Source organism: Xiphophorus maculatus, chromosome 16, assembly GCF_002775205.1.
Source record: "Xiphophorus maculatus strain JP 163 A chromosome 16, X_maculatus-5.0-male, whole genome shotgun sequence".
Lineage (NCBI taxonomy): Eukaryota > Metazoa > Chordata > Actinopteri > Cyprinodontiformes > Poeciliidae > Xiphophorus > Xiphophorus maculatus.
The window spans coordinates 7,301,712-7,315,732 of NC_036458.1; the positions used below are offsets into that span (position 1 = coordinate 7,301,712).

A 14,021-nucleotide genomic window follows, 5' to 3' on the forward strand; every position below is an offset into this window, starting at 1 on the left:
GTCATAATTATTTTTAAGATAAATGAAAATGAATGAACTTATGTAGAAGAAAAACGTATCAACAATCAAAATGTATGTTTTTCAGACAAACTGAGTTTCTTGGAGCAAAAGGAAAAATTGAGAACGTCTTGTTCAACTGAAGCAGACATGAGATTTTAGTCTGTTGTGTGACAGATGAGATACTAAAGATCAAAAGTAAAAAGAAGGCAGGATATGTGAGAATCTAGAGCTTACAAAACTCATCTGTCCATTTGTTTTAAACTTTGTTTAACCAAATAGCATAGAAGTTGCATTCACATCTACTTCCCCCTAAAAGGAGTAGTGGTTGTTTGCAAGTGAAGATGTGATGTTGCAAAGATAAAAATCAAAGACGTTTCATTGCCCTTTATTCATTACAAAAATATTTCTTTATAAATCTTCATGAATCTCTACATTGTTTGGTATGCCACTAGTCAATTTTAACAACTTCTCGACAACTATATCATGGTAAAAGCAGCAGCAAATGTGACACATAAGATGCAAAAACATAAATTACACCTACTTGAAATGCAAAATAATGGTTGATTATACTTCTTCTAGTAATATATTTAGACATGATTTCTTTTTTTCAAATATTCTATCAAAACCTTAAAGTCAATCAGAAATATGATGGCATCCTCTTAACATTACTCCAACACTTTAGTTTGAGTCCACTTTATCTCTAAAAACTAATGTGACAATATTGCTCTATAGTTCACATTATTAGCAGAAACCACATTTAAATCGGCATATTGAAGGAAATATTAAGGAAATATCAACTCTTCCATAGCATGCTTGTAACTATATTCAGGAATCACATCTAAACTGTGTACAATAATGTGTGTTATACTCTTTCAGATGCAACAGTCTTACAGAACTTTTTTCATTTGGCTTCTCCACATCAAAACATGACTGTATATATTCAAGACACCAAAGATCCTCATGTCTGTACAATTCCTCTTTGCATACATATATTTACTCTATTATAGAACTGTTAGTTTAGCGGTGCACAACATCTCCCCGTGGTCATTGGTTGCCCTGCAGGTGTAAACATTTGCATCCTCTGCTTCAACTTTTGAAAGAATCAGGGTGCAGCATCCATCATCATCATACTCTATTTGCACTGTGGATGATTCTTCTACAGGTTCATCTCCACACAGCCACACCACCTCTGGATCAGGATATCCTGCAGTAAAAAACAAGAGAAGTGAGACATCTGGTATTGGTGCTGTTTGTACACTTTCAGAAGCAAGTGAACTTTTAGCCTTTTTGGTCTGAATACACTAACAAGCGTGACTTGTCATCAAATGTATTAGTGCATCATTCGGAGATTATTTCAGTATGAAAGATTTGTGCAGAAATTACATAAATTAACCCACAGAATGAAAAAAAGGGTTTTGTTTCCATTTTTTATCACAACATAAAATAAATAAATGCACATTTAAAAGTTTCAGGTCACTGTTACAGATCTCATCTTAAAATATTGGTATTAATGAATAGTAAATCATTGATATTCTTTGCTCTAAAGTGCAAAGAATATCTAAAAAACTTCACAATTATCCACAATTAGAATGACACCAACAATAAACAAAGACTATTTTTTTACAGTCATTTACTTCTTTAAGAGCTACATTTTTCGTCCAATCATATTTTCCTAAATGCCTTCTGTGTCGACTCCAGTTAGTGCTCACTATGAGTTTTCACAAAGAAGGAAATTCATAATCCTTTCTTTGTTCAGTATTCTTTTTAGGCTATAAGCTCAGTCGTCTTGGTAGAAGGTTCAGCTTTGGACCTGGTTGTTGAGACATTGATCCTATTTCCTTGTTGGTTTGTCAAAAAGTCGTACCTTGAGTCACGAGGCTAAAACACCCAGCATGCTGGCTGGGTTGATAATTAAGTGGTGACAAAGAGTGAAATGACTGTGTTAGCCTATGTGTATACCACTTAGGTGGCACGAGAGCCGGGCACAGGAGCCCCGAGCTACTTTTTGGTCCTCCAGTTTCTTGGTAAATTGTGGTGGTCCCTGCATCTTACGCTCCAGAGAGTGCAGCGCATCTTCTGCTTCAGGACTCAGCGGAAGGTCTAGGAAACAAAAGTAAATAAATATGTCACACAAATAAAGTAAAGTGACTCAGTCAAGATGAGGAAAGGACAAAAAGCATCTCAACCTTACCAGCGCTTGAGAGAGTTGCAGAGCTTTCATTTTTAGACAGCAAAGCCATTCTCTTTAGGGCTAGCATAGCCTTCCCAGCTTTCTGTAAGACACATTTTAATGAGACAACAAAGTAACTGAGCTCCACAGGACAGATTGCTCAAATACTGCGTGTTACCTTCCACTTCTGCCTGGCTAAAAACCTCTTCATCTTCTCCTTCGACAGACATTTTGTGGAAGATAGGATTTCAGAATCAAACTTCTTCATCCAGGGGTGAGCAAGACCCTCTTCACAAGACATCCTCCGCCTACAGATACAAAGAGAACTGCATAAGACTGACTGAAAAATGGTGTCTGTGGGAGAGTTTTGGCTATATATCTGTGAAATGACCTGGGATCCTTATTTAGGAGAGAGCTGATGAAATTCTGGGCCTCCTCAGTTATATCTTCAAAGCTCTCTTCATCAAACTCCCACTGAGCTGCTGTGACCAAGGCCAGAGTCTCCGCATCGCTGTTTCCCTGGAACGGAGACTCACCGCTGAGCCTAAAACAGAAAGATTGAGAAGAGTATTTGTGAGTTTTTACCACTAGGTGGCATTATAGTATGAGGTTTGCTCTATAAGGCTTTCGGATTGAAATTTGTTCTTCTGTATGATTGGGGCCTGCCATGCAAAGCAATGGCAGGAAGATTCAACATTGTATACTGTAGAAAGCCTTAAAAATACACTTTTTATGTGCACATGACTTGCAAAAATATTAACACCTTTTGAAAGTTTTAACTTTTTTTGATGCTACAAACACTAACTTTAATGTATTTTTTTGAGATTTTAAGCCAGTACAGTGCAATAAAATAATTGTGAAATGAGACGGAAATCTCATTAAAATCGTTCAAAAATAAATGAATAAAATCAGTAAAGTGTGTGCTGCTTATGTTTTTAGCTCAGTGCTTTCCAGAAACTATGTTTTGTTTACATTACAGTTGCAAGTCTTTAATATTGTTTTTTCCAACCTTGCATTTTCAGAAATCGAAAATGTTGACCATTTTCTTTGCAAAAGAGTTCTTGTTAACTTCAATTTTGAAGCTTTGCCATTTTTCTTTGGATTTAGGTATGGACTTTGACTGAGCCATTTAAATGAATATGCTTTGATAAAAACCATTCATTGTTCAGGGTTATTTTTCTACTGGATCCATAAAACCGGCAATGAAGTAGATTGAAGTTTGTAGTTTAAACCTGTTAAAATTGGGAGTCTTCTAATTTGATCAAAATCTTTATGATTAAGTCAAAAATGCAATGTCTAATAAATGTGGTTTGTGGCTTGAAGCATTCACATGTGATTATTAGCAATTTTATTTTGCTAAAACAGGTTTTACTGTAAAAGTGGTGAAAGTATAAACATTTCCTGATGACATCACTTATAATTACTTTGACATCTGTGGGGGGAATTTTTGATCCAAAATTTCTTGGGTGCTTCCTGGAGTGAAAGCTAACTGTTTCACCTTGGGACAAATCTATGCTTTGAATTTATTGCGCTGTCAGAAGAGTGATACCAACGTTTTGATTTGCATTTTGGCAATAAAACGAATAACTGTGTTAAAGTGCTGTTTTGATGTGGCGGGGACAACAAGGTGACTCACAGGATGTAGCAGATGACACCGATGCTCCACATGTCAGTGGCCAAACACACAGGTTCATAGTTGATAACTTCCGGTGCTATAAACTCAGCAGTGCCGTGCATCACCTTCAGAGCTGTGTTCCCATCTGTGTAAACGTGCATTGCAAACTGAGAACACATATCCAACACAAGAGAGATGCATAAATAGGAAAAGAATTACATTTTTCATACCAAGTTTGCTAGCTAATCCAAAGTCAATTATCTTTATGGAAGTGCCAGTGGTGTCAACACAGACGATATTTTCAGGTTTCAGATCCAGGTGAACAATTTTCTGCTGATGCATGAAGGCGATCCCCTCCAGAATCTGCCGTATGTAGCGCACGCTGCCAGGCTCTGTGTACTCAAAGCTGTCATCCACAATGCGATCAAAGAGCTCCCCACCTGCAATACTACAGGAAAAAAAATACAACTCTGACATCTGACACACAGCCTAAATTTAGCGTTGTAATGAGAATTTGACATGATGGTACTTACAACTCCATTACCATGACCATCTCTGGTTTATGATCATAAGCTCCCAGACACTGAACCAGCTTGGGGTGGTGGAGATGATTCATTAGCTCGATTTCTTTACGAGCAGCTTCTCTCTCTTTGGCTCGCCGTCCTTTGTAGAACTTTCCCGCACACACACGGCCCGTCTCCTTGTGGCTGAGCTTGAACACCAAGCCAAATTTTCCCCTGAAGAGGACAGAAGTCAGTTTTGCTTAAAATCTTCAGGCATGAAAGTGACCATACAATAACATCTCAACAGATACAAGATAACAAGTTCATTACAGTATAAAAATCATGAGGAGGCAGGAAGTTCAAACCAACTCTTCCATCAATTTCAGTGAGCAGGAATCATATTCCTGACTCTGACATTCTCTACCTGCCTTTCTAACAATATAGACAGATACACATTTAAAGAGGAACAGCAAAAGCGAATTAGACAACTAGCAGAGATGATTAGGTGAAAATATTGTCTCTGTTTCATGAATATTGAGTTGAAATGAGACTATTCAACATAAACAGTGTCTTCAGTCAGTAGCTTCCTCAGGTTTATACAGAACAGATAGCTACTATAGATTGGTCAAGCCCACTGAATCACTGTCCATAATGACTGTTTGAATAAGATTTAACAGTGTGAGTTGCAACAACATTTAATTTTCCTATGAAAGTTTTTTGTATTTTTGAACTGAATTTATAAACTGAAATATACTGCAGTTTAGCACAAATAAAATAAAATGTCTTCCACTAGTAAGAGCAATAGCCAAACTCTTTGCATAAAGTGGATGGACAAACTAAGATTATCATTCTCTGTCAAATCTTAATTGGATTTCTTTCAGTCCTGTTTGTCAAAGCATGACTTTTAGACATATTTCGTCTTTGAAGTGTGCTTAAACCCTAAAAAGTATTTTTATCCACAATTTGCATTTGTGTCATGGCCAGGTTAAAAAGGACTGGATACTTTGGACTACCTTCAGAGAGTCTGAAGATTAAGGTTACTTGAAAGGATTATAAGAAAATTTGGCTCCTTGACAGTGAAGAATGAAGAAACATGATTGAAATGGTTGAAAAATCAAACACAGATAATACATGTGCAATTCAGATGAGTTATTCTTTCTTTCTTCAACTGCCAGAGTGAAATTTTATTAATTTTTTACAGATATACATCAAGACACTGTACATCATAAAATCTGAGTCATTGGAGGAACAGGTTTCTGCAAGCTCGTGTTGTAATCACATTTACTGGCAGAATTTGCCCTCTAGCCATACAAGAGAACTACTGCTACTCTTACATCCAATTTCTTTCTTCCAAAATACAGTAATGGAAGTTCTCGAGAAAAGGGAGTTTTGGCTCAAGTTCCAGAAACACAAGTGCTAGAAAATGTGTGACCTGCAGATACTCACGTTCCCAGTTTCTCATGCAAGTTGTAGTGATCTGTAACTTTGTGGGAAGAATCAATAGTGACACAGGAGTATTGAGTGGCTTCTTCTTGTGTTTTCTTAGAATCTACAAATACAAACACAACATATTGATTAAAGGCTTCCTATTATAATTACAACTTTCAGATATGGTACCAGATACAAATAACACCCAACCTGGTTCCTCCATCTTCACCACTGCTGAAACTGGACTGGGATCACTCTCCCCAACTGCGTTATAAGCCCTCACTCTGAAACAGTACTCCTGTCCTGGTTGCAGCCCGGATGACACTTGGTATGAGGTGCTGGTACACTTGGCAGTGAGTTTTTTCCACTCCCCAGCCTCAGAAAGTCCCTGGTTTCTTAGTTCCAGCTCATAGCCCAGGACAGCACTGCCGCCGTCGTAACAGGGTCCCGACCAGTACAGCACAAGGTTGGATGGAGAGATGAGAGAAGCCACCGGGCCCGAAGCAGGAGGCTCTGGCCTGTCTGTATAAAGATGATTGAGAAGGGCAAGCTGGTTCAAACTGAGAGAACCACCAAATTTTTTAACCTTGAAGCCAATAAGCTACTGCAGCTGAATACCACACCAACTGTCTGCTCAGAATTCACAGTGGTTCTCCAAAACTGGACAATAACAGATTGAATAAAACAAGCCCTGGTCCTATGTGTCTTCATTCAGACGTTCATACGAGTCATAGTTTAGTGTAAATAAAGCATAGATCCATCATGCCTTGAAGTAAAGTGTTCAGACTGCTGGTGGTATAATGGTGTGGTGGATATTTTCTCGTCCCATTATGAGTCCCTTAGTACTCACATAGCCAACTGAGCATTGAGAGTTTCTTTAACATAACAATGAGCTCATTGTAGTCAAATCACCTCCACATCCATCAGATCTCCATTTAGCAGAGCTCCTTTGGGATGTAGTGGTACATCCCAAAGGAGATGTACCACACTCCTTTGGGAGTGTGGTACATCTCATGTTCACTGTACACAATCATGTGTACAGTGAACAAATTCACTGAAATTGTGTGATCCTATCAAAATCTTTTTTCCACCTCTTTCCATTGCAGATTCTCTTAAAAATCAGAATAGACCTGTCTTTATAAAGACTGCTGTGTCAATGAAGGAACTGACAACATGCTACTGGACGTTCTCACAGGATGTCAGCCTCGCACAGTGATATTGCTAGGCAAAGACAATATACACTGTTGTATCTTTATCTGTCTTCTTGGTAGACATTATTGAGTGCAGTGCATCAGCCTTCTTAATTGTTATTGATTTATTGGGTTTTAAATGAGCAGAATCTTTAACTGTTCGAATGCTTCACAGCTGTGTGGTGTAATCAAAATATTTGAGGAATGTTTGTCAAATTCTTGAACCTATACCATAAAGATTTGAGGCAGTTCTGAAGGTAAAAATTGGTCCAACCTGGTATTATCAAGGTCCACTTAATAAAGTGGCCACTTAGTGTAATGTATGTTATTGTCTTACCTATGACAGAAAGGGTAAGTGTGTGTTGGGCTGAGCTTTTGCGGTCTTTCACTACCACAGTGTAGCGTCCTGTGTGCTGCGGTGTAGCCTCTGCTATGACCAGCGTACTGCTCTGTTCTGTATGTTCTGTCCACAATTCTGGACCGTCAACTATCTGCACACACACACACAAAAGAAAAACCATGGTGTTAGACAAATACTGTGTAATCAAAAGCTGGGCATTTGCTTTGTTTTTACCTGTTCTTTGTTCCTGATCCAGCAGGATACCACAGGGGGGCTTCCGGTAAAAGAACACGTCAGATTGGCAGTTTGTCCCACCTTCACCTCAAAATGCTGGGGTGGATTTTGAAAGCTCAATACTGGGCCTATGAAGACAAAACAACAAGAGTGTTTGTCTTTGAGGTCAGAGTTTCATTTTATCACACTGGAAGGAAACAATAAAACATGGAGTGTAAGTTAGAGATAAAGACTAAAAAAATGTTTTGCAGAGGGTTTTAGGCCTTGTTCTATCCTGTATGATGGAGGAATATGTTTGGTTTCATGATACCATTATTGTGGCATACAGGAATATCAAGTGTATTATGTAGAAACAAAGATCAAAACACTAATGATATACTCACTAACCTAGCTCATGTTAAATACAGATAAAACAGCTCACTCTTTGAACACAAGTCCATATAGAGTATGAGCTTAGGTTATCTTCTTCTTCAAATACTGTCAGTATGTAAATATTGTGGATGGTAAATTTAAATGAACTTAGAAAGATAAATATGTTTTAAAAGGCTTTAGTGATAATAGTTAACTCACTGTGTCTAATTTCTGTCCACCCTTCATATCTAATTTATTATTAAAAAAAAAAAACAAGAAAAAAGAAATATGACACAATATGTTTACTCTACGACAGATGGCCTGGCATTATCATGTGCGTTTCTCATGCTTTTGTTCAGGCAGCCAACACCCTAAGGCAAAGTTTTTCAACATAATAAAGCACAATAGCTTAAAAGCAATTCATGTTTGTTGGGTTTTTTTTGCAACCCCAATTCAAACCATAATAGCGCAAACACCAAACTACTCACAATTACAAGTTACAATTATTCAACAAAAAAGCAGTGACTAAAAAAAAAAAAGAAAATGAAAAATTATGTATTAAACAACACCACATGGGAATGTTTTGTTTTGATACGCTACTTGGTTGGACAAAAGAATGAAAAAAGTATTTCTCACCTGTCGAGTTGGTTCTCTTCTTTGGGATGACTTCTGTGCAGAGAGATGAAGAGCAGGCAGGTTTAAGCTGCTGAAAATGAAGGTGTGGTCCAACTTTGACTACTATGGCTATCAGCTTACAGACTCAGGAAGTTTCAGTGAACTTGAAGTGCAATGTCCACTTCCCTACATGGTGTTTAACTGGGAATGAAAACTTTCAGTGGGTGTATCAGAGAGCTGCATTGTTGAGGAAGGCTTTTACAATTGGTATACATGTTGCCTGACAGCCAATCACGCAAGGACTGGAAGTGTGTTTCCTTTCAGAGACTAAACAGGAACATCCTGAGGTTAAGATATTTTTCTGGGTTTTAAATGCAGGAAAAAGTAATATATACATGGCTTCCTTCCAAATAAATAATGGAAATTGCCCCAAATTAAAATGCTACTGAAAAGTGTGATGAACGCCTTTACCTTTCGGTGAAGAGACTGGGCTCTGTTGAACAAACTTTGCAGGTGATGTACAGATAGATCCATTACACTTGTGCAACTCAGCTTTGGAGGTTTGTGAAGACTGTCCATTTTCTGCAGTGCTTTTGGATGCAGAAGTGGGAATCTTTGTGACACCATACATACTTTCGAAGTCTGTATTGGTTGGAATTAAGAGGAAAAGAAAATAGGCAACATCAACAATAAAACTCTGGCAAACTTTCACAATGTCTTGCAAAAGTATTCACACTTAGTCACATTTTTTCATCCATTTACAAACACAAACTTCCTTGCCTTCTACTAGGATTTTGTGTAGTAGACCAAAACAAAGCAATTCATAAATGTGATGTTATAGAAAAAATATACATGCTTTATTTATCAAAAATAAAGTGTGCAATTGTATTTTGCACACCAGTGGTATTTTCAAGTTCTGTCTCAGATTTTCAGTTGAATATAGGTCTAAAAAATTGGTTGCATGAATACCAATCCACTGAATATTTTGTGTCATTGCTCTGCTGGAAGATGAACCTCCACCCCAGTTTCTCTTTTGGTTCATAGTTCCCAACAAGTTTTAATTGGCAACTTGATACAACACACTTTGAAATGTTAATATTTGCTCCAGTGACTCTGTTTTAATTGATTGTGGCACCTCTGGGACAAACTTAGTCAATTGATGGTTACGTAGAGAGGTTTCAAGAAGTTTCTCGGGCCATTTGTCTCAATGCTACTTGGCCAAGTAGCGTTTTTGTTGGAGATTTGTGGATTCCTGGAGAGGGAAGCTTGGTCTATTGTAACTTACAAAATGAGTACCTTCTTTGTTCAGAAAATATTATTGTCATTAACTGTGTTAAAAATTAACTTTCTTGTTCACGAATTACTAACTTTTTTTTCAACTACCGTGAAAATATGTTGATCTCTCTTACCTCTAACAAACACAGCTGCACTGCAGGATGTTCTCCCTGCATCATTTTCAGCCAAGCATGTGTAAGCCCCAGCATCTTCTGGCAAGCACTCCCTCACCACAAAACTTACATCATGGCCATTCAAGGAGGAGTTTCCAAAATGTACCCTTTCACCTGCAAATTAAAATAAAAACAATAGAAGCATACTTCTTTGCTAGCACAGGGATAGCTTGATTTAACTAAAGTGGCATTGCAGGGAAAGTCAGTGTTACTGACAGAGATAAGGTGTGTTCGAGAAACAGGAAGAAATTTTGAGAAGGAGCCAAATCTCTTGTGTTGAAAATAAATTTTTCCCAAACAACATCCAACTTAAAACTTTCTTAGGAGTTAGCTATGCTAGCGGTTTAGATAGTTGTTCAAATGGCAATGTGGGAGTAAAGTTGTTTGCACCACCTCACACTTAGGAAGTCTTGGGCTTTATTCTCAGTAGCGCTTTAGATTCTAGAAATATGTCTCTAAACCAAAGAGGCAAGTGTAGGGTCATCACATCGTATGAGTCGAGCAAGATCCTTGAGCAACAATAATAACAGCTTGTTTTGGACACAAAATGAACTTTGTCCTTTTGTTGCCCAGATTCTGATGTGAATTCTGCTTTCTATAATGGTTGGAAATTTTGAAATTTCCAATTTTGACCTCATTCCAATCTTAAGCTCCCATCTTAGATTAAACCATTTTATAAAAATCATCATATCTGAAAGTTAAATATGTACTGGATAACTTTCAGGTCTTCAGTCAGCTTTAATTCCAATGCAAAACATCATTCATATTATATCTACTCCTGTAAGTAAGAGGTTAATTTGTTTGGATTGTAGATTCCAGACTCTTTTTTTCTGTTTTAGATTACTAGTGTGTATTGTGTGACAATAAAATCTGTCACTGAGCAAGGATACAACAATGTACCTTGTTCTTTGCTTACCGTTGTGCAGCCATACAACTTTGATGGGCTGACTTCCTGTGAGAACTCCTCTTAGAACTAAGTCAGTTCCTTCATCCGCACAGCAGTCTTCAAGTGGCTTTATAAATACAGGTGGGTCCAGATTTTTTGGTGAATCTACAATGGGAGACAATATGTAAAAAGGTTTTTGTCCATATTAACATTAGAGAATCACACAGTTCCTGCAGATTGTTGAATAGACATCCTCTATGTAAGTTTCCCATCCCACCCAATACAAAAGGTTGAAATCTGATGACTATGAAGGCCAGTGGAGTCCAATTATATTTTTATATACTCATTTTTTTACGTTCAAGAAACCAGTTTGAATTTAGTTGACCTTTGTGACATGGTGACGTGTCCTCCTTTAAGTAGCTGTACCAGTGCTCAACAGGGGCCAAGAGTGTGAGAAGAAACTATCACCACCACCATGATTTAAGATGTTTACACCAATTTTGACCCTTCCATCAAAATGTCCTTTTCCAATTTGTAATTATCCAACTGTTAATGGTAGCCTCGGTTTCCTGAGCTGACAGGATGACACCTGGTGTGTTCTGCTGCTGTTGCCTGTCTGCTTCAAGTTTTGACATGTTGGACATTCAAAGATTATATTCTCCAAACCTAGGTAGTAATGAGTGGTTACCTGAGCTGCCTCTCTAGCTTCTCAAACCAGTATTCCCATTCTCCTCTGACCTTTGACGTCAACAAGGTAATTTAATTCACACAACTCCCTCTCACTGCATCTTTCTGTGCACAACCCCAAAAGGTCGGGTGCTAAAGCTGCAGACCAGCAGTTTCTGAAAGACTCTGAGCCAGGAGTCTATCTGGCTCCTTAAAGCATGGTTTATGCTACATAAATTTCCTTTCGATCCTGAGGTTTGGTTTGAACTTCAGCAAGTCTTATCACATTGTTACTAAATGGATGAAGTTGTTACCATATAAAACTATTTGTTGACAAGCAATTGAACAGGTAAACCTAATAAAGTAATAGCCTACAGTGCCTTAAATCATAGACAAAGAAATTTTTTCACCTGATATCTTTTGGGGAACATGATGAAAATAGCTCTCTTGCTAATAACAACATCTTGAACCACAGCATCAAGTAGACAATTTGCTTTGTGTCTGTTTCTTAACACGTAACATGTTTCTACAACAGAAATTAAGATAGTACACAAGGAAGTATGCAAGTTATTTTTCTCTCAGTAACAAAAACTGGTTGCACTTCTTTATTTTTTTTATTCCTTCTCATGTTAAAGGAGGTGACCAAGGCTCAGAAAAGCTAAATATTAACAGCTTAGTATGACAGCATGCTGTTTTTTTGTTTGTTTTGTTTTTCTTTGGGGAGTGTGCACAAATTTTGCGGAATAATGCCCTGAAGGTAAAGACCTTGTTCTCTTTGATAGAACTTGAGTTATTTTGTTAGATTTGGATGGTGGCCATCTGGGGGCTGGCTGCTGCTTTCTCAAGAATTTCCCTTCCTCATTCTGGCATGGACTTGTTAAAGAAAATAAGCGCCATGCTGGAGTTGCAGCCTGACAGAAAGTGTCATTGCTTGCATGATACTTCTAAAGGTGCATGTTAAGCAACAAAACTTAAAAAAATCGGTAGCATGCAAGTTATGGTTTATCAAAGTGAGAATTTTTCCTGCAACCATCAGTTAGTGTTTAAAGCTTTTAATTCAGTGCAAAACTTTCTGTGTTAGGACAGTTTTGGAAACTGTCATGAGAAAGGTCAATCTTTATTACTCTTTCTTCAAATGATATTATCATATTTATTTACTTAAGCTGAGCCTTTAAATCGGGGGCTCCTCTCACAACCATCTTCTATTTTTACTAAAATCTTCAGATAGCTGTCTAATGGTTTCCTTTTCTTGGCTGCTGAAACTGCAACATGCCAAACACAGTAGAAAGGCGACTGACAAACGAAAGTGTTCAGTCATGCATCCCAGATGATAATTGATGTCCAAACACTTCGTGCAACACTTTGAATAACAAGCGCATGCATGATGAGATAAAAACGAATAATAAAATGTGGCATATTTAAATGTTGGAAATTATGCATATCTGTAGCAAGAAAAGAGGAAGAAGCACAATAAAAAAAAAAGTTTGTTAGCATACAAAATTTGACATTTTGGACTTAAAGGAAAGCTAAAGATGTTTGATGAAGTACAATGAAGATATATTGAGATAATTTGGAAAAAACTGTGATGAGTGTAATGTGTACTTTAAAAACATGCCCTGCTGCAATGTATTTGAAGTCAGTGTGCCAACTTGTGAGATGCATTGCCTTGTTCAGATTTGAGCTATTGATATTAGAACCAAGGAAAATGCAACAAATGAAAATACTGAAATAAAACATTCTCTGGTTTTCTAATCCCGTCTTCAGCTCTTACCTGGTTTCGAACATTTTCCAGAAGTCCTGATGTCTGTTGTTCTTGTCCCATTTTTTGGTGCACATGGGGGACGTGATGGCTGGAGCTGCAGCTTGAAGGTTGACACATAACGCTGTTTGCTCCTGTCTCCGTTCATGTCTGTTTTAGAGAGCCCTGCAGGGTCTGAACAGAACAAAAAAAGAAGTCACAAAGTCATTTCTCTGACTGGTTATCGCACTTCCTTTCTGAGTTTGTGGTGTGAGCCTCCACAGCTTGAACTCTCTTCTGTATAAAAAAAAAGAGAAAAAATCATCAAGCCACTTTTGTTTACACTCCTCCCTGTTAAACCAGCAATGACTGCTTTGTGCCCTCACACTATTCTACAAAACCCTCTTCTCTCACCCTCCCTTGAACTGCACTGACTCCACCTACGTGACAAATCTTGTCTTACCTAGACCCTTTCAGGTGTGACAAGCAGCTGCTTATCTTCGTAGAATCTCTCCCTGTAACCAGAACCCGCATCTACTACAAACCCCCGGTCTTTATCATCATGGACAACAGACACGCACTCTGGATAAACAGGGAAAGGCAGAAAAAGAAAGGAAGGGCTTATCTCTACCACCCAGGCAAAGGTCATATTGTGCACCGTTTGTTGAATGCACTGCTGTCCGTTGATTTCTATTTGATTTGTAACTTATCAATGCTTGAGCTGAACTTTGTAATGCCTGACATCAGCACATTCATCCCAAGTGTGACTACAGTAAAGCTTTGATTGTGAACAGGAACGTTTAAATACCTCCTCTGACAGTATTATCCCTACACACA

General features: G+C 37.9%; 1 protein-coding gene across 2 annotated transcripts; it reads right to left on the bottom strand.

Moving 5' to 3' along the window:
• Window positions 1–369: 369 nt before the first annotated feature.
• LOC102231025 (myosin light chain kinase, smooth muscle-like) lies at window positions 370–13,778 on the bottom strand. 2 transcript variants are annotated; one of them, XM_023349664.1, is made up of 18 exons: window positions 13,648–13,778; window positions 13,218–13,379; window positions 10,811–10,945; window positions 9,856–10,008; window positions 8,918–9,088; window positions 8,468–8,500; window positions 7,481–7,608; window positions 7,244–7,397; window positions 5,927–6,238; window positions 5,735–5,837; window positions 4,319–4,522; window positions 4,016–4,233; window positions 3,807–3,930; window positions 2,562–2,714; window positions 2,349–2,478; window positions 2,192–2,273; window positions 1,960–2,100; window positions 370–1,204 (listed from the first exon to the last, which is right to left on the bottom strand). In XM_023349664.1, the coding sequence occupies exons 2-18, from the start codon at window positions 13,351–13,353 to the stop codon at window positions 1,002–1,004; spliced, it is 2,580 nt and encodes an 859-aa protein (XP_023205432.1). In that variant the 5' UTR covers window positions 13,354–13,379; window positions 13,648–13,778; the 3' UTR covers window positions 370–1,001. The 2 variants fall into 2 exon arrangements, with proteins under 2 accessions (XP_023205432.1, XP_023205433.1); XM_023349665.1 differs by lacking the exon at window positions 13,648–13,778 and having other exon boundaries at window positions 13,218–13,613.
• Between the last annotated feature and the right edge of the window lie 243 nt (window positions 13,779–14,021).

Excerpts from the sequence above, each read along its gene's own strand:
- LOC102231025 (XM_023349664.1), bottom strand. The coding sequence starts at position 13,353 with ATGAACGGAGACAGGAGCAAACAGCGTTATGTGTCAACCTTCAAGCTG. Across the intron at positions 10,009-10,810 it reads AGTTGTATGGCTGCACAACG|GTGAAAGGGTACATTTTGGA; the intron begins GTAAGCAAAGAA and ends TTTAATTTGCAG. Across the intron at positions 2,479-2,561 it reads CTCCTAAATAAGGATCCCAG|GCGGAGGATGTCTTGTGAAG; the intron begins GTCATTTCACAG and ends TTGTATCTGTAG.